The sequence below is a fragment of the Corvus cornix genome, chromosome 6 (genome assembly GCF_000738735.6).
Source record: "Corvus cornix cornix isolate S_Up_H32 chromosome 6, ASM73873v5, whole genome shotgun sequence".
In the NCBI taxonomy this organism is placed as follows: Eukaryota; Metazoa; Chordata; class Aves; order Passeriformes; family Corvidae; genus Corvus; species Corvus cornix.
The window spans coordinates 13,259,356-13,284,196 of NC_046336.1; the positions used below are offsets into that span (position 1 = coordinate 13,259,356).

The 24,841-nt window shown below is 39.0% G+C and overlaps 1 protein-coding gene across 7 annotated transcripts in view; it reads left to right on the forward strand.

The window, feature by feature from the left end:
- Positions 1–24,841, forward strand: part of BTRC (beta-transducin repeat containing E3 ubiquitin protein ligase) — a 126,489-nt gene that overhangs the window by 15,132 nt on the left and 86,516 nt on the right. For 3 of the 7 annotated variants that reach the window (XM_010409647.4, XM_010409681.4, XM_039553643.1), the window contains 2 exons: positions 3,722–3,790; positions 14,541–14,648. The exons of 1 other annotated variant lie outside the window; for it this stretch is intronic. In XM_010409647.4, coding sequence (XP_010407949.2) covers positions 3,722–3,790; positions 14,541–14,648 — 177 coding nt within the window. Of the gene's footprint in view, positions 1–3,721; positions 3,791–14,540; positions 14,649–20,423; positions 20,491–24,841 lie in introns of those variants that run through there. 3 more of the 7 variants (XM_010409689.4, XM_010409674.4, XM_010409706.4) reach the window with 3 other exon arrangements.

The following is a 24,841-nucleotide window of genomic DNA, read 5'->3' on the forward strand; positions in this document are numbered from 1 at the left end:
CACAGCTCCAGCTGTGACTCAAATCTTGTAAGCCTTCAGGGGTTGTGTTTAGGCTTAGAAAATAGGAACTCAGGCCTGTAATTAAATGTCCTCTGAAAATCAGCCTTTGTAGAGAAGTGGAGAGGGTACCACTGAATTTTAAATTACTGACTTGTTCTCAAGAATCATTCTGTTGTTCTGGGCCTTGCTAGGGAGTGCAGAAAGAAAATGGATTAAAAATGGAAGAGTAGATTACTAAAGGAAAAAAAATCAGAGGTTGCAGACAAAGAGATGAGCAAAGTAAGCTATTTTGGCTTCCCAGGTTATAGACAGATGCAATATATATAATAATTTTAATATATGGCTAATGTATCAATAACAAGTTCTGTGGACATCAGAAAGACTAGAGGGAGAGTAAAGATTTCATACAGAGTAAAACTGCGTTTCAGGACTGTGAGTAAGTTGCTGATGGTTGTGGAATAAGACATCTGTGGTGATGGAAGGCTCATTTTTAAAGCAAGGCCTCAATAATTAACATGAATGTCTTGGGAAAGGAAGTAGAATAGGTTATATTATAAAGTAGTCACTCACCTAGATCAAAATGTGAAATATTCACAAAATAGCTTGATGGAAATTAGCAGTTAGAGAGCTTTCAGCGTTACTTTTTGAGGAATGCAATCACTGTTGATGCTATTGAAAAAGAGAGCAAAATTCCCCTAGCAGCCTGACTTCTAGTCATGGAAAATACTGGAGCAGATGCTAAGAGAAAATACTGTGCTTATGAATGGTATTGAACCATGAGCATAAACGATGCGTGCTCATGAAAATACAAAAATGAGTAGGTCTTGCTGGGCAATGAATTGTATTGCTGGTGGAATTGCTTTGAATGGATCATAATCATGGAAGATTTTAATGTTGATTGATAAATTAATACAGCTTTCAAACAAGATGCTTTACTGGGTCCCACATCTTTTTAACGCTGGGGGGAAGAGAGAATTTTTTTTTTCTTTAATTGACAGTCCTCTTATAGTCCTGTCTGCTGTCATTGGGACACTGCAATTCAGAATATTTTAACCGGATGTACTACTTTAATTGCCTCTCTCTGCTGAAGAATGCATTCCTAGGGGTCATTTACAGTGTGCCTTGGAGAACCAGAGAAATTCAGAATTTAGGAGACTGGTTGTAAAAGTTTAGCCAATCATCAATCTGAGAAATTTTAATTAAATGATGCTTTTCTATTGTGCTTATTTTGACGTGAATAGCGGCTCACCTGTGCAAATATCCCACTTTAATGGCATAAGCAGCAGTATGTGGGTAATTACACCCATACCTCATACTGGTAAACTTTACTTCCCTTCTATTTAGTTTCATATCTTCTTAGATGAGAGTAGGTTTAGCAAATGTAGAGAAGACATACCTCATTGAGAGGATTTTGCAAATACAGTATTGAGGGATGAGTGATGGGTCTTAGTTTCTCCTGTTTTTTTATGTTTCACCTGTCAGCATTGAAAAATAATTTGAGTTTACAGTAGCTGCTAATCTGCCGAAAGTCCTGATTGCTTTTATTACAATACTCAAGCAACTTTACTTTCAAGTCACAAAAAATTGTGCCGGTAAGAGTTGTCTAAATAGAAATACAGTGTTATCTTTAGTACTGGAAACACTTCTGCTTAAGAGTAACCCTGTTGATGGCAACAGATCAGTTAATACACTTATATATTTGCAGGACCAGAGTCTTCATATGAAATGGTTTAAGTCAGTGTCTCAAATCAGTTATTCAGACTGCCCTGGACTGATGGGCTGGCAAATGTTAAGCAGCCTGCTGGTCCAAAGAGTTTGAGTGTTATCCTTTAATTTGTAGGTTAAGTGACAGAAACAGAAAGAAATGAAGTAATTTTTTGCAATTTGTTTTGTGAACTTGGGCACATCTGAGACTGGTATTCAGGTCTCTCTGCTTCTGACACTGTGATTTCAAAATTTATTTCTGCTTGTTTATGAGGACTTCTTTTTTTTCCTGGGTAGATACATACTGGGCTGTGCTACTTTAAAAAAAGCAACTGAAGCACTTGAGCCAGAAGTACAATGTGTGTTTCTGTAGTGTTCTTGCTAGATACGCAGCACTTCATATAGTTTCTTGCATTTTCAAAGCACATAGAAATGGCAAGAGCTCCTCTCAGCAAACTTGTGAGGTGGGTTAAATGAGTGTTGTCCTCATTTTACAGTTGTAGAGAGACTAACCACCCATGACGTTAGTGCTGAAGGAAGGATTAGGTCTTGGAGGGTGATGCTTCTAGCTGTGTGAGAAGTCTCCTAAAACGTAGTTTGTTAATGTGTTAAGCATTGCAAGTCCAAACACAGCAGGTGAATGCAGTAACCAGATATACTTGACTTTAATTTATCAGCACAATGGTGGTTATTAAAATTCATGTTCAACTGAGATCATTGGCTAGGACACCAGGGCATAATCTTACTACTACTTTGAAAGATTTAGGAGGATTTAAATTCAAACTGGAGAGAAGCAAAAATAACAAGTGCTCAAAGTATACTGTAAAATCCTGAGTGTGTACCTCTCTTTAGAGGCAAGATTTTAGTCTGTTCTAGTTCTTACTTTATTTTCAAATTCCAAGGCTGGACTACCCACCATAGGTGTGAAGGTTCGTCATTCAGCCGTAATACATTTTTTCTCTCCAACAAATTGTGGTTTTTGGTGTTACTAGTACCGAAGTGGATGCAGTTTGTACAGACTAAATATTGTGTTGACTCAAGAACAAGTGAGAGTAAACTAACTTTCAGTAGAGCCATTCTGAAAATGAGAAAGCTTTTTCCAGCCTTTCCTTTCTGATTTGGAGGGGAAGTACTGTGAGTTAAGAACGGGATTGTGAAGTAGTTTCCAGGAGTAAGAAACATCTCTGGACTTGATGTTTGCAGATGTCCTGTCTGATCTCGTTGCTTAGATGTGATTTTAATTTCTAAGCATCTCCTTTTTTTGTGGGGAGGGGGAGCACTTGAATCCACTTGAATGTGGAAGTATCTTTGAACTACAAATAAATGTCATGCCAGGCGGTGCTTTGGGTTTTGTTGCGTACTTTTTCCTAGCTGTAAGTTATGCTGTATGTGTTTTGTGCTTCTAGAGCAATTGGATGTCTTGTCTTTTCTTCAACCCAATAAAGCATGAAAACAGTAAGTGGGGGGGAGATTACGTTTGTCTGTCGATTTGAGGCATAATTTATGGCTGTGTGTGAGTATAATTTCCTGTTGTCCTGCTATTAAAGCTGCTTCTCTTCAGGAATTTTCTGTAATCTCTTCATGTTGTCCAGTGTCTGGTCTGACCGCGTTGAGGATGGTGACTGTGAAAACACTCATAGCTTGACTACTGCTGTTTTGACACCATTTGCTTTTTATGTAGTGTCAAAAGCATTAGTGACCATTAGTCTTTGCTATTGCACCCACCACAGAGGCTGTGCTTATCCAAGTGCATTTTTGTGGAAATTAAAAAAAATACATATATATATATACTGAACTGAAATGTAAAATGGTGAAAAACATAAAAATGGTGACTTTATTAAAAAAGTGTTCTTAAAGCAGCTGATATCAGAGCAGTAAACAAGAACTAATCTGGGGACTAAACCTTCATATGTGGCTTAAAAAGATCTGCATTGTTTAAAATGCTCCAGAATTTAGCCTTAGGTTAGCTAGGTCCCAGTGTAAAAGGAGGTCTCTCTTTATGTCTATTCTCTCCTAGCCCCGAATACACATGCCAAAAGATGGATTCCAACTTATATCTTCTGGATACCAAGCATGGCTAAAGCAGGTTGGACTGTATTATTGTTATTCATCTCATGTGAGGGACCGTGTTGGACACCTGTGCTTGTCTCATTAGTGAAGTACATAAATGAGGGTGTAATGAAGTTATAGTGCCATGTTAGCTGATACCCCTCATAGCCATCACTGTTTTGTGTTTATGCATGCTGTGTTTGTATAACATTTTCTCACCAGTCTGATGAATGTGCACTTCCTGTAAATAAAAGTTCAAAATGCAGTCACCTGGAAGCGAAGAGGGTCAGAGTCTGAAAACAAATCTACAACAACACCTTGAATTACAGAATTAAAATGGGCCTTCAAACACAAAGCTGCATGGTGGTGGTGCTGGTAATAATGGGGAGGCCACTGGGTTAAAACTCAAGAGAATTGTGTCTAGCATCTAATTCAGATCTGCCTGGGTGAATCAAGTATGGACACTTACTCACATCACATAACAATTGTGCAGTTTGACACAGTCTGACACTGTGGGGAGTCCCCACTCGGAAGTGGCCTAGTGCTATATTACTCTGGCTATTATTAAAGGCCAGGCTTTAGATGTCTCAGCAGTCTGCCTCTAGCAATTGCTGTCAGCTTTTCACTTTCGTGAGTGAAAAATCCCCCTTCAGAAAGAATAGCTTAATTTACAAATGGCCTGTACAGATCTCTTCTCTGATGAACATACATATATGATGAATCCTGTGTCCTTGAGAATACACGGCTTAAAGTTGCTGGTTTTGTAGAAAGCCAGAATGTGTTGTTATGGCAACAAAAACTGGAAATATGAAAACAGTACAGATAAGCTGCATCCTGTTGTCATGGCAACTGCAGTTGTGAAATGACAAAACATGGTGGTGAAGGGATCTTCAAGGTGGTACCGTGAGCCCAACAGAAACAAAGAGCCAAGTCACTTGAGCAGAGTGTGAGAATGAAAAGCTGCAGCAGCATATCCCCTTAAAACATAAGAGCTTCATTGAAGGTGCTAACAGCATGGTTTTGATTGTCTCCAGTCTTGTGTCAGTATCTTACAAGCAGTAAGTAGCTTGCTTGTGCAAGGTGCTTACTGCTGTCAACTTACATTGACTTCTGTGAAACTGAGCAGAGCTTGAACACCTATTAGAAGATGGGCATTGAGTCTAACATTATATTTGCAAACCATTTCTTTGAATGAGTGATGTGCTGCAAAGGTGAAGTGTGCTTTGGAGCTTCTTTCCGAGAGACCATTTCTCTCTCTCTCCTCAAGTCCACACTAGTAAAGGTCAGTTGGGACACTGAAGCTTATGTTTTCTTGATTTAAACTTTGCTGAGCCGGAGGCAGGGTGTCTCAGAGGAATCTCAACTCTGCAATTATTGTCTCACAGAGCTCAAGTTTGTTGACCTGTGGGGCATGGCATCAGTTTCTGTTTCTTATGTGGGTTGGGAGAACAATAGGAAGAGGATCGTGTGGCTGTTCTGTTTTCCTTTTACTTCTGAGGCAAACAGACCAGCCTTATATTACCAGTGCTCTGGTGCAGATGGGATATATGGTTTTTGGACTCTGCAAAATACCAAGGGGGTAAAAAGCCTAAAATGCACAGTAAAATTTCCAAGGAGGCTTTAAACTAGGCAACCTCAAATAATAGAAGAACTTGCACTTTTTAAAAAAGATATTTTTTGTAAGCATGCTTTTCCTTTTGATTTTTAGTTTATTGATATTGGTTCTAGTGTCTATCTCAATCTTCTCACTCCTTGACCCAAGGAAAAGTTATAAACCTGTGCTTGTCATCAGCAGAGACTGTCGTGGAAGTAGCTTTGCTATTCCAATTTCGTGCTGTGATTTCACCACAGGAAGTGTAAGGGTAAGGCAGTTGATAAAAAGGCTGGGAAGAGCTTTCATTAGAAGCAGAGAGGTTAAATTTTTTTGAGGTGAGATTGATTTGGTATAGGATATCTTTCAAAGGTACTACCTGTAGGATTCCTTAACACTATGTATTGAAAAGAAAGCCACTTTTGATGTATGTAAAAGCATAGTCTACATATGCATCCAGATGGAATGGGGGCTGTGCATCAGGTTTATTCTCCTGTTGTCTGTATTTTTAAAAGGATCCTACCTTAATGTTTTTTTTTTCCTCAGCATGGCTGAGTATTGATCTACTGCCAGACTTAGACAAAATGTGAGAAGTATCCCAGTAACACATTGTATTAATGTGGACTAAAAGCAGTTTATATTACAGATGAGGTGGAGGAAGATGGAGTTCTGCAAGACTGGACACATACCATAAATATCCATAAAACTGACAATTTTGTCTAAAACCAGATGCTGTCTGGATTTGCGTATTTTCAGCCTGCTTAGACTGGAGATAATAGTTGAACACTACCTGAGCATGGGTCGCCCACACTGATGCCATTACCCTCTGCCCTTTAATGGCAGGTTTTATATTTAGTGTTGCTGTGCTGCAATGGAGAGCTATATTGTGTTCTTATGTGGGCTAGAGGAAATACAATACCAATGGCCAGAAATATGTTGCTTTAAGACTGGCATTTGAAGTAGCCTGCACTGTTCTCTTTACTCTAGCTGTTTCCTGTTTGTCTTCTACAAAAAGGCAAACACCTGCAGTTGGTTTATTCAGCCTTGATCTTCATTTAAGCTTTTGACTTGCTAGAAGTCTGTATCATCCCATCACCTAGATGTTGACCCTTTGGAGACAAGCCACAATTGACTTCTGAAGGGAGAAAGGGAGGGAATGTTTGCGTATAAATACAGTCAATAGACATGACATTCTAATTCCTGTATTATATGGACACTTCCTATAATTTATGCCAGACTATGAAATTGGGCAAGTTAAGCTAATTAGCTGAAACATTTACAAAACATTATTTTGATTACATAAACGGGGAAGTAAAAGTATCATTTTAAGTGGCTTCTGAAACATGGTAATTCAGAGTTAAAGATAATCCTTCCCTTTTTCATAGCATTGTGAGCAAGTATGCATCACATAGGATATGTAATATAACGCATTCATCTGAGCCTTTCTGCCTCCCACTGTCTTTTTGTAGTAGAATTTTTAAAGCCAAGTTATAAACCTGTAAATGTGTTTTATGCTGGAAATTCTTGGTGATACCTTAACTAGATTGGTACCAGCAAAGGCCAGTATAATCAAAAGAAGGCACTTCAGATATTAATGGTCTGCACTTCAGTCAAGTCAGCTGGAAAAGAGAGTGTAAAAACCAGGACTGTGGTGAAAACAGGATTCTTCTGCTAGAATTGCACTTACCTGAGACAAAAATGCAATGATTCTGGAAATATTTTGGTTTTGTAATTTTGCCATATAGCATCTTTTCCTTAACTTCTAAAGCATCTATTTTCAGTGGATCCATATGCTTTTTAAAATTCAGATGCTAACTCCTTGGGTGGAAAGTCGAAATAAGATTTCTTTCTGCAGTTCATTTATTAATACTTGGCACTCATATAGTACTTTATGTTCTCAAAGTGCTATGCAGACATATCAGTTATCCTTGAAACACTTTTGTAGGTGCATAACAATAACTCTGAGAGATTTTATGGAATTAAATAAAGCTAGAGATGAGGGGAAAATCTAATGAAACTTCCGTTTCATCTCTCCACCAGTGTAGGTTTTTTCTCTGCAGTTTGTGGCATGAAAACAGAACTTCTAGAAATATTCCAAGATGAAGAGCTTTCGACATATTCCTTAGGATGCTGTGTTACTCTGCTCAAACTCATGTGGAATGCCTATGTCAAAGAATTACATAATAAGATTTTAAACTGTTTGGAATTGATCAGGCTTTAGACACAGAATTATTGAATCATTAAGTTTGGAAAATACTTCTAAGATCATCAGACATAATGGAGCTTAGTAGCCACTGTGTTTTCTTGCTTACCAAAGAGCCAAGTGCACTTGCTCTTGTAAGATCTCCATTTTAAGCCTTCACATAGTTTTGTGCTTTAGACCTTGGTGAGCTTGCTCTTAGTAAGTTTGTGTAGGGTTTGTTTTTAGCATTGCCATCTTTGGTGTTGTTTAAAGGAGCACACACAAGTCTCTGCAAGTTTTGCTCCTTAAGGAAGGGTATGGCACCTGAATCTTAAAGCTCTGCAGCTGCACTTCTTTAAATTTATCAGCTTCATGCATTAAAAAGCTATAATTATGAAAACATGAGTATTGTCTAGTTCCGATGTGATCCATACAAGTTCCCTCAAGCACTTGGCAAATGAGGATCTTGTATACCTTATAGATGGAAGTTGGCCCCTTGCTGGTGCATGTAATTTCTGTTGACTTGGAATCACAGAGGTTGAACTCCAGTAACCACTCTGGGGAAAACATTTCTTCACAAACATTTACCTAAAAGCTGTGATTTGATCCTCCCAGATTCCACTCAGGTAAGTTATAATTTGAATAAACTGAATATGTAAATCCTTTTCCATGTGTCTTATCTTTGATATTTAAAAGTAGTTAGTGAACTGGAATATCTTGTAAAAAGTTACTGTTAGCTAGGGAGTTACCAGAAGATTAGAGAAGAGTTTGCATAATTTGTATGTTAAGGAAAATTTACTGAGCAATTACACGCAAAGTGGGAGGCTGAAGGAAAAGGAACCCTTTACAGCAGTTGGAGCTCAGTGTGCACAGCAAAGCTGGCAGAATGTAGTAACACCCTGAGGGTGAAGGGGAAAACTGCTGCACTGAAGTCAGTGATCTGTACCAGGGTAAGAAGTCCAGTATTACCTATGTTTGGAATCTAGGAAGAGTGTTATAGTTGAATCCTAGTAGCATATTTCACCCACTGATTTGTGAGACCTAATTGTTTAGAAGTCAGACCCTGGTTATCCCAGAAACATATGCTCAGCTTTCCCAAAGTGAAATGTTGGTTTGCTTGATTTGCAGTTCATGAAAAATGGTCCAAGGGTCTTTAATGATATAGCTTTTGTTATGGTGAAACAGGAGCACAAACCACTTTGAATCATCCCTTACGCACTTGTGGAAATGTGACCAAGGTGTCTGAGCGTAATAGAAGGTGAGGAATTGTGCAAAGAACTGGTTGTGACAGCAACTGCATCTGGCCCTTCACAATTCTGGTGCAATATGTGCAGCTAGAAGAGCTGACAGTTGGTGGGCTAGTTGAGCTCTGTGAGATCCTTCTCATGGTCACACTCCAAGAATTACTACAGTTGCCTCTTTATGTTTATAAATTAATTTTCTTACTGTGGAAAGACTTTCAAGAAAAATTGCCAGTGACAAAGTCGGAATTATCTGGTTATAGGTGTGGAAAACTAGTCTGAGGTGCAAATTTTAACTGTATGGCTTTGACTATTGGTTTTTTTGTCTTAATTAAGACTTACAGCTTTTAACGTTTTTCTTATTTTCAAATGAAAACAGGCAAAAAACTTTTGAAGAAAGTTATAAAAGTATTAATTTGCTCTGAGACATGCTAGTCTCTTTGGTAAGTTCATAATTGGGCAGAATTTTTTTTTAAATGCATATTCTTGTCTCTCAGGTATATAACTACTTCATAACTGGTAAATCTGTATTCATATGTTAGGGTTTTTAAAGGCATATTATTTACACAATTCACTTGAATGGCTCCTTTGAAAGCTGTGTGGCTCTCTCATGTAATTACGTATTTAGTATGCCTTGTATCCATTGTTGGGATAGGGGGAAAAGAAAAAAAATAAGCCCCACAAAATCTACTAAAGTAAATAATGAATATTCTCATTCGATTTCGGCAGCATTTTCAGAAGTTGTATTATATACTATTTTTTCAGATAAGAAGAGCTACCAAGGCTAAAAAATGAAATATATATGGCAGGTTTTTTAACTGTGAAAAGTATACAAGATGCACTGGGAGTGGTTTTTTTTTTTTTAATACTTATATATATATTTAATCAGAAAACATCTCTCAGAACAATAGAGGGAAAAATAAGAGATACCTTTTCATTTTTATGTGTATGTGAGAGGTTAAAAGAATGAAAAGTGGACCAGAGAAAGGATCCAAAATCACTTTTTAGCCAGAAGTAAATTTCTGGAATTGTTATTAAGTTTCATGAGACCAACATTTGTAATGTAAATAGCAGCTGCCTTATCTGATACGTTTCATGCAATGTGTTGCATTCTGTGGTGACAGGAATAGTGCAGACTGGACACAATGTGAAAGTGATGTATGTTATATTTTTGGCATTGGCTTAGTTAGGTATGTGGCCAAAAAAAGTGTAAGAGGAACTGAGTGAGATGGAAAGGTATTGAGGTTTGTTCTCCCATTTTTTGTGGTATATGATAAAAATAATTCTGAATATCTGGAATCCCAGTAAGATCTGAGCATGTGTTTGATAAAGGATTAAAATTCCTAAGGCACATTTCCTGAGAATTAGATTTTATAGAGCATGCAGGAAACAATAGTGTGAAAGAGACTTTCAGGGAGAATTGTTCTTGCCAGCCATCCCATACTCACTTTCTGAAGTGATAAAAAGGTGGGGAAAGATCTGTCTCCTCATATCAAGCTCACATCTGGTTTATATACTTTTAATACCCTTCAGAGCATCCCTTAATTTTATCTGCTCCAGTTTGGGTGGTAGAATTTCTAGGACCTCTTTTCCCCTCGTCTTGGTTTTTGTAATAGTTAGAAATTGTTATTGGTTTATCTTTAGAGTTCACCTGCATAAGGCACTGGATGCTGTACTAGAAGGGAAATAATTCTGAACTAGGGAAGGACTGAAATAGATGTGGTTAGCATCTGAAATTAATCTTATGTACAGTAGACCAAATACCAGCCTTTGGGGAAAAAATTGGGTTTTCTCTTTGGCTTTGTCACTAAAGTGTGAAGATGTACAAAAATATATCAGGCTGCCTGTAAATCAAAGGTGTTTTAAGTGCACAGGTTATCATAAAGTTCAGTACAAGGGTTCATGCAGGGGTAGTAGGTAATACCTCACTATGTTAAAATGTGCCACAATTAAAGACAGTCATTCTGTACTGCTGTCTAATTAATTTCTCTGAAGTGATTATGAAGAAAATATCCTTCAGCTATTGTTTGATTTTCTTTTGGTCATTCTTGTTTTACAGCGAGCTCAGTATAGTAGGTTATGCTTCGTAGGTGTACACTATAGTTGTGAACTGTAGTAGTCCAAGAACTTCTTTTTCCCTGTGTAGAGTCACTTAGTTTTACAGGACAAGGTGATATATTTCTGACCTGTAACACAATTTACTAAAACTGTGTTAGTTACCCCTAGTATATTGTATTTGCTGAAGGTCTAGAAGAGAACAAATTTGATAAGAAAAACGCAGTCTGAAATGGTAATGTATAATCTTGTAATGCAATAGCAAATAAAGTAAATAACCAATTTTTAGCACTGGCAAAAATTTACCCATTGACTGTGTATTGAAATTTGTCTTTAGGACATCAGATAATTGGAAGAGAGGGTAGACTATTAGAGGTAGAACATCTAATGTAGTCAAAAAATGTTCCTGCAATATAGTTACAAGAATAATTGAATAGGTTAAAATACATCTTCCCTTTAGCTCAGTTACTGTCCACTCAGCTCAGGCAGTGGCTGTGAATGCTTCTAGCCTATTTTAATTCAAAATAAGGCAAACCCATTTTAATCACCAGTGGAGCAGCTGGAACCAGCCTCTGTCAGAAGGAGGATGCTGGTCTTGTTTGAAACTCTATTCCATGTATTTATTTAGTGGGAAAATATATTTCAGAGTTCAGGGAGTGGGATTTTAAAATCAGTTGGAAAGAGAAATTGGGTTTTTCGTCAAATAATTCCCTATTTTATGCCACTCAATGTGTATTAAAGATACTTAGCTTTTCTAAATAAAAAGCTATGCATCTCTGGGCCTGAAGGTTGTGCAGACATCCGAAGCATTAATGCAACTGGGAGTTAGGAAAGTAAAGAGATTACTCCATCCTGGCCCAGTACTTAGCAAGCAATACCAGCATTCCCATTTGGCTCTAGTCCAAGCGCTGTGCCTCTGTATCTTTGTTTTGATGAATCGATGTAGATTGACTTGGGTTCAGGAGAGGATTTTGTCAGTCAGCTTTCAAGTCATGAACATTGAGGCCAGTCCCTTGTTTGTGGAGCTGACAGTACAAAAGTGAGTGTTTGACATGTGGCTTGCTCAGTTCGAGGGGATGGAGGCTGTTGAGATTTTTCAGAGACCAGGCTCTAAATGAAGTTGTTCTGTTGGGTCACTCATCTGATTTACACACAAGCTGTTTCTATTGAAGCACCTGGGGCCTTTTGTTCAGGCTTGTGAATAAGCCTCTTTCAGTCACCAACAGTAATTTAGCGTCTCTGCTTCCTTCAATAGGTAAAAAGGCAAGTACAGGAATGACATTTCCTTCCACACTGTGCAACTTCACACCTATATTTTTAAGATAGGTAACAGAATTGTATCACTAATGTAGATTTTGTCATATACTGGAACAGATTCAGAAATCATCTAAGGTGTTGGTAATTTTTTACTTCACACTTCCTAATTCTGGAACAATACTAAGTGGCAGGACTGCATGGGTGAGGAATGATATCCTCTGCTGGACAGAGAGCTCTGCAGAATAACCCTTCAGTGCTTTCCTTTGTTATTGTGGCAATTTTAGAGGAAGACATTTCATCACCTTCTAAGTTCCCTGGCACAATAGAGTGCCCTACCTGCAGACTAATGACTCTGGTGTGAGCCGTAATCTCACGTAAACTTTGAGTCAACTTAAGCTTGCCCTTCCACTGGCAGAGTGCTCCTCATTTTTCCTGCCTCTGTACCTTTCCATGCTTCAGTCAGTACAAATACTTAAAGTAACTTCTTTTTTTTTTTCTTGTCAGTCAGTTTTAATGGCAATCAGTTCTTTGAGTTCATTACCACAGCATAAAAACTTGAGCCAGCCCAAAGGATGGGAAAGCTTGAGAATATGGAATAAATGATAGCTGCAAGTCTTGGATAACTCTGTATGAAAAAAAAAATAAAATCATCCCCTGTTTATTTGGTAGTATGTTATGAATCCTGGGATGGCTAGTGGTAAGCAGCTGATGCTTACCTAGTGAATTTGCTCTGCATCATCAGAGGCACCATGTAGTGAATCTCCTGTTATTGTGACATTCTTGGAGAATAATAAATAGCTTTGATTTAAGTAAATTAAACTGGTGAAATGCTTAACCATGGATGTCCATTTCATATATGAATATTTTTTTAAAAAAAGTGATTGTCACAACAGCTTTCAGTAGCTGTAGTGATACATATTACATTGAAAAGAAAAGATTGCTAGCATTTGGAAGGTTTTTTGTATGCGGGAGTGTTTGGGAGGTTAGAATGGTGGACAAGGAAGTATGGCTCACTTTTGTAGCTTGTTAACAATACTATGCCTGTAGTTTTTTTGGCTTCAGGAGGGGCATTACATATAAATTCATGTGATATTGTAATACGATGAAGTACTCAAATTCTTGAGTTTCAGTATCTTTGTAAATTGAAGAGTTGTTTGGTTGTTTTTTTTAAATGCAAATGCGACGAGGAATTTATTTTAAGGTATCATAAACTTCTGTTGAGAACATTTATATAGGTTATATTCCCCAGCAGTCTTTTAATACTATTTCTGGACCAGCAGTGTAAATTGCAACAAAGTACAGCAAAGAATGTGGTGACAGACAGGGTTAATCTCTGTGTCTGTCTGCACAGGACCAGATTATGGATGTTGGTGATCACCTTTCTGCTCATTCAAAGATGGCTTCTGTTGCTCTTACATACTCATTTAGCACAAGATTGTGCAAGGTTTTCTAGCCCTCTCAAGAGCAGGAAGAAATGGTGGTTCAGAAGGCAGCTGTCATTTCATACCCATTCCAGCTGCCCTTTCCACTCAAATTTCCTTCCATCCCCTCCCCCTCTATTTAAAAAAAAAAAAAGCTGAGGCAGGATTGCAAAAAAGGAGAGTATGAGGGTTTAAAATCTCTAGCAGCTAATCTATCACATCCTTCAGTTTTCATGGCTATCTGCCAATTTAAAATACACTTATTTTTTCCTTCCTTGCCAGTAATTACACAAATACAGTAGTGCTTATGGCCTCAAAAACTCTGTGTCTGGTAAAAACAATTGCTATCATAATGCATCCCTAAATTTAATAGTAGTGGTGTAAAATGAATAAGCAGCTCCCTATTTCAAGGGGTAATGGCTTTAACTATCAAAATGGCTAGTATTTTCCTTGATTGGCTGCTTTGGCTCCTTTTTTGTATTTGTTTGTAGTAGCTGAATCAATTTATTATAACTATTTTATTTAACAAACAACAAGACAAGCAGAAACATGAAACTCCTGTAAAGTGTCACCAACTTCCTATTCACCTTGGATCACAGGTTTTTCCTTTTATCCCCTTTACAGACAAAACACAAACCTTTCCCTGGAACTGTTACACTTAAAGTTGTCATTTACTTTTCTGCTTTCCTTGCAAAATTGCTTGCCTTGTATTCTGCCTGGAGTGTTGCTGTGGATGGAGAAGAGGTCTGATTAATTGGAAAGAAACTTTTTATTACTGGGAAAACTCAACACAATGGTGTAGAAAATTGATCAAAAATTTACCTTCTTGATCCGTAGTGCCTTTTTCTTGCTACTACAACATCTGTAAAGCTTCTCTCAAGGAAAAGATGCTTCAGCAGTTACTGCTCTCCTAAAGAGGTCTCTGTTTTTAAGGCCAGGTGCAGTTGTGTTGATGCCATTTGGCTAAGCCTTAAAAGTTCCTGTAATCTGTGCCATCCTGTCTCATACAGTCCCATCTCATAGTTGTCCTTTCTCTGCAGTGCTCTATGCCCAGATCTCTGTGGCTGGGCTGCTCCAGCCTGGCGGACAGCATGCCCTCGCTGCGATGCCTGTATAACCCAGGGACTGGCGCACTCCCAGCTTTCCAGGTACTTTCTGTCTCTCCCCACTCCTTTTCTCTCCATCTGTGTGCGTGTGCATCTCCTCCTTTACTTGCCTGCTTGACCTCTATTTATTCTGGTTCATACTCTGTGCCTTTCCTGTGTCATTCTGATCTCTGGTATTTTAACCCATTTTGTGTAGATTCAGGGCAGTTGGGGCATTTCCATTTACCTTCATATAATTATTTTATTTAAATCGGCTTGATACCATCATCTTTTTCATTGGCTTTAAATTGTGTCAAAAAGATACCACTTAATTATATCTGGCAAACAGTATCTATCACACAGTCTCCAATCTGGCTATTTGTGCAGTGATTCCCGTCCTATCTAAATTTTTTGTGTGCCACTTAAAGGACTGAGAGGGTGAGTTCATTGCCATGATGATAATTGATGCCAGCAATTCTTTACTTCAGCTTTGTTAGCAGGAGTCTGGACATTTGGACTACAGAAAATTATTGTCCATGTAAGCTGTCAGTCAAAAGGCAAATAAAGGAAACCTTTTCTTTTCCTTTGGTCTAGGAATTTGTTAGATCCAGGCTCTGGATCTAACATAACTCTGTCATGAGTCAGCTTTCTGCCAAACAAGTTTGTTCAGACCCTTTGGGTGACCAGTGAATCTTAAAAAAATGCAGACATTCTCCTGTGTGTAGAGAGTGGAGACAGGTGTTGAGTGAGCATTGAGAAACCTAGACAAGGCTCTCAAGATGACTGCCAGCATTTTCGATGGCATGTGAACATGACAGCAGAGACTGGGCACCAGAGGTGTTATGTTCATGTTGGATACTCTGAGGTATTTTATGAACTGCAGTGAGGGGCTTTAGGAGTATTTCTGTAGAGAGCATGTTTATTTGAGCTTATTGTAGCATGAACATTTACTTCAAGGTTTATGCTGCTGGATTATGATACTGCTGGCCTAACCTGTGGCAGAGAGTTTTATTTACCAGCATCTTACGAAACCAGATAAAAAGAATAGGCCGGAATCTTTCTGAAATTTTCACTTGTTTTGGGGTAGGTTCATTATGTGGCTCTAAAGGAAAGCATGCAAAGATTATTTTAAATTTTACTTCTTGCTCCCAGAGCTAGGATAGTACTGTGGAAATAATCCTCTTAGTCCCAGAGGAGGCTTAAGTGTCTTGCATCATTTTGCTACAACTCTCTTTGCTGACACAGCAGTAGCACTGATGGACTCTGGAAGGTGTCCTGCCAGGCCTCCTTTGCTGAACCAAGCTTTTAGCAGAGCTTTCCATGGGGGAGGGGGAGAGATGACTTTTTATTAGTCTGAGAGGGCTCTAGAGACAACAGGCAGAGTTTAGACTCCTAATCCTGATTTGCATAATTTGACTAAATCGGATGGGCTTAATTTTTGGGCTTTTAGCTGTTGAGTAAATCTCAGATCTCTTTAAGCTTAGCAGTATATGGAAAGTAATTTATAAACTCAAATTGAGACTTCTTCCTTTCTACTTGAATTATTTTCGATTACTTAAAATAGGCATATATTACAAAGTGGGAAGAGAAATTAATTTATTTTAGTTTAAGATGTCCTTGCTAATGACAGATAAGAATAACTTTTCTGCTAATACACTGCATTGATATTTGGGGTCAAATGAGTGAGCTGCACAACCAGTCATTGTGTTGGGATACTGGTAGGACTGACATTTGCATTTCTGCAGATTTGGAGAGACATTTCTGTGTGTATTTAGTGACTATGAGAATTGGGGAAGTATGTCCTACTTGCTATGTGAAATGGTAGACTGGTACTCTTCACTGAACTCTGCTGTGTTGAGGAACACATTTACTGCCAGTTGAGAGAGAAACCACATTGCCAGCAACAGCTTCTGCAGCACTGAGTCATCCACATTTCAGCCCATTTTTTTCAATGGGCTCTGATTGATCCTCATTAGCTTGCACGGTTTGAAGAAAACTCCCCTCTGAGGCATGGCTTCTGCATTTTCCAGTGCAGAAGGGAGTGGTTTGGAGCCTGCTTAAAGCAATGATGTTGCAGTATTTCATCATTCTTTAATGCTTTTTTTTTGGTATCAAATTTTCAGGAAAGCATTAAAGACTTTCTTGAAGCCCAGCAAATTTTCTCTTATTAAGTTACTTTCTTTTTTCTGTAGCAAGCTTGAAGTAACTGGAGAAGCATATCAATGTTCTTTGCTTGTGGCAAAAGAGAAGATGCCATCTGGAAGGCTACTTAGTCACTGCTGAATTTGTCTAGTTATTTACATGCCTGCCTTCAGATGCTCAGACAGAAATGTGGAAAGATGCTCTTTTTGAATAGCTCAGTTAAAGTCTTGCTGACTCCTCATGGGAAGCATTGGCAGGTAGTCGATTTAGAGATGATTCTGTTAATATGTCAAGTGACTTCGTTTTCTTCTTTGTGTTTTTATTATTGGTGACACTTAGGTGAAAACAGGATCTTCTGGTTCCTCAGCCCTGTTTTTAGGCAATCGTCCTGCAGTGGGAAAGGCTTTAAGGCTAAACCATGAATAGGGGAATGAGGAGCTAGAAACAGTTCTTTTTTGCATCTTTTATCTCAAAGGGCGTTGCAACTGATAGTCTACTGTGTAACTGAATTTCATAGTAACCATGGTGGAAGATTGCAGCAAATTGGAACATGAACTCCTATAAGGCACTGTGGGAAGGGGGCAAAGAGGATATTTTAACAAGAAAAAAAGGCCAGCCATTCCATTTTCAGTGTCTTGGATGCCAGATTTTACTGTACTGTTATTCTGCAAAGCAACTGAAAATTAGGTTGCATGTAGATTCTCTTAATAATAAAAAATAAATTATGCAGAACATACTCTTTCTTCTTAGAAATTTGTGCTTTGGAAGCTTCTGGATGTGTCAGCAGGTGTCTGTTTTCATGACATTTTCCATGTGAAGATAATTACTTTCCCTGTTAAAATATTTTTCCATGCAGGCTCACAAGGCTCCGTTTATGTTGCTTTTCATAGTTGCAGCTCTTTGAAAATTCAAATTTACAATTACACCCATCAAGTATGCCAAGGAAATGATTGTATTAATCCTTCCAGGTTTGCAGAAGACCGAAGTATTTCCTAGAATTTATTTCTGTAGGCTGTTCTATAAATGAGGAGGCTTGAAGAGGAATTCAAAAGTCTTGCCAAAGACTTTATGTATCATGGTAATGGCAGAGAGCAGTCCACCTCTTCCTTTTTACCTAATTCACAGCCAACAGAAATACCAGCTCTTCTTTAGATTGTAAACTTCTTGGGACAGGAGTTGTGCTTTTACTACCTTTGTCTGGAGTCTAGACACAAGTGGAGAAGAACAGAGTTGCTTGTCAGCTCTATTTTGCCAAAGCTGAAACTTTGTTTCTGTAACAGGCTCTAGTAATCTAAGAGGAGGATTAACTTTTGTGGTGGAGGTAGCAGCATCTTGATGAACACAGAAGTGTCTCTATAGAATGTCAGAAATTCACATTTTGTTTTACCTGAAGACCTTGGCCATAAAGAACTACACATCAGGGTTTGTCAGGTGAAGGGGACTAGCTTCTGCTTGGTTTTGCAGAAGTGAGCATGTGTGTGGCTTCCTTGGTCTGGGCTAAAAGCTCTGTCCTGGGGAGAAAGGCATGGGTGTAGTGTGCTAGGCAAATTGAAGCAAATGGAGTGTACTTGAGGCTGTGCAGTGTGGACGTGACCTCTATGGACTGAGATTACTTTTGGAGAAAGGTGAAAATGCAAAAGATGTCAAAGGTATGCAATGAGGGAAGTCTGTTGTCCCTGTGAGACAGAGATTTTTTACTTATTTTATTATTTTGTACTTACTTTAAAAATTATTTTTACATTATTTTTTCCTAGTGTTTATATTTTTGTGTTACAAAGCAGAGTATTTGTTAAAAAAACATTGTCAGTCTGTTGGTAGAAACAGTTGTGTCTGTAAATTTCCTTCAGCCTGTTCATGCATTTTTTTTGTTAGAAGTTGACATTTTATTGCTGGAAATACAGTGTAAATGTGAGTAGTAGTACATCATTTCTGGTTATACAGGAGGTTAGAGCTAGAGTCTTGGGGTGGGCAAACTGCATGCTCAGAAATGCGTTTGCGAGACATACATTTGAAAGAAATTGTTTGGCTTCGGAGCCAGTGTTTGCTGGTGTGCATAGTTCTGTCTCTAATTGGGAAAGATATGGGGTGTCCAGTCACAGACTCCATCAGCATGGAGACACTAAGGCTGCTTTGTATTCGCCCCTCGCGCTCTGCCAGCGGCCGTGTGAAACCTGCCCGGGGGCTGTTTACAGTGCACCTCTAAAGCAGAATCCTAATTTTGGTGACTAATAGCCAGAGCATGTGGCTCCAGCACCCCCCGGCTGGCAGCAGGCTCTGCCCTGGTTGTGAATGTAGTTAGGTGGCCCCCAACTGTTTACAAGACAGCAGAGGTGAGATCTTTGATTGACAAGTCAGAAATGCATTAGATCATTCCCTCTGCCAGTCTCTGGTTCATGCTGTTAAAAATGTCAGCCTCTCCAAGTTTGAATGGCAGCCCGAGGGCCTCAGAAGCTTTTTGTTTTCTGAGATGGAAACACAAATTGGATGTGTGCCTGAACGCTTCATCCTGGGCTGTAATTTCATCTTTTAGCTAAGAACCACAAGGTACATGAGCAAAGCACCCTGTAAACAATAATACTGGGGAAAAAAATAAACAAGGTCGTGTTTCTGGTACGTTGATCCACTGGTGTCCTGACCTCTATCACGTTGAACATCTCCACTCTGATTGCTGTTCCCTTTGGCATTACAATGAGAGGAGATAGACTGACACAGGAGGCAAAGATTTAAAGTTGCAGTGCTGTTGCACATTCCTTGTATTGGCTATGAAATATTGAACTGCCACAATGTGACACCTGGTTTTTTAAGCAAAGTTTCTTGTTGGAGGTGTTCAGCAGCAGTCTCTTCTGTTTTTCCTCATTTTACCACCTGGCAGGAGCAATTATAAAGGCATGAGAGGCGATACAAGAAGGAGCAGAAAGGAAGCCAAATCGTATAATTTTTGTGTTTGACTCCAGCCCCCATTTGTAGTTCAGACTTTTGGGAGCTTCACTGTAGAAAGACCACAATACTTAGCCTGGCTGGAGATTTCTTTAAATAAAGTGCCCAGTGACTACAGAAGAGCTTTCTTAAACATATTTAGGATTTATCCCTCCTTAAATCTGGTGGCCTTGTCTGTCTGGTGGTGTAACCTGTGCAGAGGCTGCATGATGCCGGGGAGCCCACCAAATTCGGGGAGTTGCTAGGGTGTGCTGCAAGATCTCAGCTCTTGGTAATAGCAACAGCAAGAAATATTTTCCTCCTTTCAGGTGGCAAAGAAATGAAGGGGACTAGAAAGAAATCTTATCTTTGTGGGTCACTGGGGATGGGTTTGGTTATTTTTTGGTAGCACGTCACAAATTTCTAATTTTATTTAGTAATTATATTTAGTAATAGAAATTGGCATTTGTTCTGCACCCACATCGATCCTGAAAAGTTCCATGTGCTTTTATTAGCTCTTTAATCTGAGTATGAAGAAGTGTGACAGTATCTGTCACTGAGAAATACCATCCCAGTGCGTCCAGCACAATGATTAATTTAAACTGCATCTTAGCTACAAGGCCTTCCCTCCTTCAGCCTTGGCAGTGATGGTCAGGTTACTACTAATGTGCTCTTCCCGCTAAGGTGAGGGCAAGGTCTCTAGCACACCAGCAGCAGTTTGGCTCTTTGGTTTAAAAAACGAAACAAAACTCATCCGAGTTTTCCTTCCTCCCTCGTTAGGAGTCAGGAAGGTGTGTAAAGCCGCAGTGACAAACGGCATATGCAGCGCCGCGTTGGAGGCATACAGGTATCTTTAAAGCTAGCTCCGGTTCCTCAGGATTGCGAACATCTGCTTGGAGGTATTGTGGAGCTCCACAATGCACTAATTGAATTACTCTTTTCTGGAGTTGCAGGCTGCGCTAATTGAATTAGAACGGGGCTGTGCGTGTGCGCGCTGCCGCGCGGGCGCGGCGCGGGGCGGGGGCCGGGCCATGGCGCGGACTGTGCTGCGCTCCCCCGGCCGCGCCCGGAACTGCAGCCGCGGGGCTCCGCCGGGCGCCGCAGCCGCGGGGGGTTGGTACTTAAATAACATTTCAGCGACTCTTCCGTGCTGCTCCAAAGTCTACATCTTTGTCCCTTTCTATGGAGAAAGGAGGCTCTGAGGGTACCCCGCTGCAGCCCCCTCGCACCAGTCACAGATGGTCCAGTGCGTTTAGACCCAGCCTAGCCCCTGTAAATCGCTCCATTATCACTTTGGATTTGATGGCTTCACGGGCAGTGAGGGCTTCAGAGGGAGCCAGTGGCATAAGATCAAGTTGTACCTATTTGTGCACAACTGGCAAAGAGATAACATCAATAATTTTGATTTTAAAATGCAAATACGGAATTTTACCACAAATTTGGAGAAGTCATGAAATACTTTTTTATCCAGCTTCTAAATTTAAGCCAGTGATAGAATTCAGTCACTCTTAGGAAATATGCAGAGATAGTTCTGTTTAATTCTGTATATGGAGAAGAAAATGAAATATTTCTTCTTTGAAGTAAGGTATTATGTGAACACATGTAAAATTTCAGGGAACGAACCCAAACACTCTCAGTAGAAATGCGCTTGCTAAATCTTAGAATTCATAGATTTAAGAGATACTTTGCTACGCTGTTGGGTGGGTTTCTTCTTATTTCCTCTGCTTTCTGTTGGCTATTACTTACACGGTGTGTAAAAATAGTTAGATATTCTCTTTCCTGTATTCTTTCCTCTATAGATAACCAGAAAACTCACTTTTCCATAAAACCTCAAGTTCTTTTCACTCAGTTTTACCTGTGTTTGGTAGATCATTTTCATAAACATAACCCCTATCAGAGACAAGATGGTATTTGTTTTGCTTTAATAGTTGTTTCTTGTATTTTTTTACATTTGATATAAAAATAATTTGTTAGAATACTCTGCAAACTAAGTAAAACTAAACTCTCCTTGTCAAAATACTCTGTAATATGCATGATTCTTTATGATGTTTGTATTCTTGCCCTGTGTCTGGTGATGTTAAACAGGGCTTCTGATTACCACCAAGAATTAGCAAAATTGCTGCTATACATAGAAATTTTAATAATTTTCAGTTACACTGAAAATTATTTAACAACCAGCTGCCCCTCAAAATAAAAAGCAGATTTTTTGGTAAATATATGAAACAGGTTTTTGTTGCTTTTTGAGGAGAATTCCCAATGAAGTTTATACTTTGGGAATTCTATTTTTCTGATTTTATTTATGTTTATAGTTGTTTCTCTTTAGCATTTTATTTATATATTTACATATATAAATATATTTGTGTGTGTATATATAAGAATAAAAAAAATCAGGTTTTCAGTCTACTTGGCTCCTTTTCTAAGTAGTCAGGTAGACTGCTTCTAGTAGTCATTGCAAATGAAATATCCAAGTAACTCATTGATCATGCCCAAATATTTATTTAGGGTTCATATCTGGTTCTTAAATGACTGCCAATATAATTTGGTACCATTGTGGAATTTTCTAAGTTGTCTGTGTACAGCAAGATCAACCATCACCTTTTGCCTACCTTCTACAAAAATCCTTGTGATTTATTCTCTCGAAATACAATATATCCAGCAAACAAAGGAAGCAACTCTTCATTCAGCCAATAAAGCTGCATACGCTTGTACTCTTTCAGGAATATACCTTGCTCTTCTCTCGCATCTTCAGAGTAATAAACTGTGCAGCAACCCTTTGATGTAGATAATAACATTTGACCTTGCAACACAGTACGTTCCCTTGTGCAAATGAAGACAAACTTAACACACTGATGTTGTGGTGGTTGTTCATTAAAAAAACCCAAACAGGCACACACACAGAATTGGTGTGTAGGATAATACACTTATATCCAGTGCCTTCTTTTGGTAGAAGCCAGAAGTGAAGATGGTCGTGGTGAGACTGTCACCTTTAAAATAATGTGGGAGTGAATTTGGTGCTGCCTTAAGAGGCTGTAAATGGGAAAGAATCTATTCCATCCAGTGTATAAAGTGCTTTTAAAATCAATCTATTTCTAGAAACTAAATTGTCCTGGGACCAGCTCTTGATATAAAAATTCATAGAAACCTGTTTTTCCGAGTGTGGTAACTTCTTGCCATAGTGCTGTAGTGTTAGAATTCACATTGGCCAGGTTGTTCTGTAAATTAAACAGTGACAGCTTCCCTCGGGGGAACAGCCAATGTATTTATGATGATGTGCTGATTACACAAAATACACTGCAAGCAGAAAACAGCTGCAGAGAACAAACCTCTTAAAAGAATACAATTACAAATAGCACCCTCAGTATTTCTAGTGGTGAGAGCAAAATACAGCATGCTAATGCAGGCTTCTAGTTTGCTTCCAAAGAAGAAAAGAGATCTACAGAGAAGAGGCTGAAGTATGGTTGGATGCACACACAATGCCAATGTGGAGCAGCACGTAATCCCCTCCTGAAGGTGAAGGGCAAGAACACACCTCAGGCCTGCTTTTTAGCTGTCCTTGTTGCTTAAAATGCCTGTGACTGCAACTCCAGCAGCACTGGCTGGTGAGGTGTTGGGGCTCTCTGGCTTGTCGATGTTTTGACTGCTGTGGTTCATACCCTGTATCCTGGTTAAGAGCTGAGATGTGATTAGATGACTAATAAGTAATTTGTGCTACCAGTATGACCATTATGAAACAGATTGTAGGACATGCTGTAGGAAAAAAAGGCCCTGGTTTAAAGCTGAGCTTTCTTTTGCTGCTAATTACTGCTTTGAGGGAACTTCTGGAAGTAAATTCCAGTTGTTGTTTGCACTAGCCTCCAGTGTTTTGTTTTTAAAAGGTTCCTGTTTTGTATGTGTAGGGCAAGGTCTTGTACAGTCCAGTTTAGGGTAAGATGAAACTTGAAACATAGTATTACTGGGAGACAGTGAAGGTGGGACTGTGATCATAAACTCAGGACACAGACCTCTGAAGAGAAAGAGGTCTTCACCTGGAAACAAAAAATGAGAAGTAACTGGAATTGCTTTGTGTAGTGGGGCTGCATGCAAGAGAGTTGTGATAAGGACTACTGTGGTGGGATTTTCTGTGAGGGCTTGTTGAAAATGAGTATGTGGCAGTGGCAGCTCCCACAGCTGCTAATATCTCACTTTGGAGAGTTGCAAAAGCAAAAAACCTGCACAACTCCAGAGCACATTTGTTTTTTGTCTGAGATGATCTGTCACATTTATATCATTAAAATATAACATTCTACTTATGGCTATGCCATGTATGTATGTGGGAGGGTGAAAATACAGAGAATGCCCTTTCCATCCACTTTTTCAGAGTCACCGATAGGTAAGTATGATACCGTTTAAAAGTCTGGAATTTCTGGTGTTTGGTGTCTGTTATGTTCTGGGATGGTATCAATAAAACATATTTTAAATACCAGCAAAAAATTACCTGTTTAAAATGAAAAAATATAGTCCTTTCAACATACAGATCTGATTTTTAAAGCAGATGAGGTAAAAGCATTGGCACTCTAATTTGGGAGGACTTAATTCACTTGTTTAAAAGAAGTATCAGGTTTTCCATCTATGGATTGCTGGCATGTACTAAAAGACTGTTATTCATCTGTCTGTATTTTCTTTAAATCGTTTTTGAGCCTCTGTGTGTTGTCCTGCTCTGCTGACATGTATCCCATGTGGCAAGAGGGAGTTTTGTATAATCACCCTGCTTTAATCAATAGAATAATTGATAAACCAGATAAGATTTAAACTGATTACCTCCCCGAGTAGAACTCCCTGAGGGCCTTGGACTCTCTTAATTTTGACATGTATGTTGTGTACCCCGTGGATGAAGTGCAGTTTGAATTATCTGTTTTTATTTGCTTAATGATGGGGAGGGTGTTAAAGTCAAATGTTTAATTAACCCAGCAATGGGCTGCGCTGTCACTTACACACACATCCAGCTGATTGAGATATCTCACCGAGAATACTGAATAGGAATGATAATGTGGCACTGAGACGGAAGATTGCTTTTTCAATCCATTTGCTGGGTCACTGCTTTGAATGTCTTACTGGATGAAAGGCATTCAGCCTGGAAAAAAAATTCAGCATTTAAGTACATTTTGTTTTCCTGGCCCCTTTCCACCAAGAAGTTAAATAAAACAGATATGCTGTAGGTT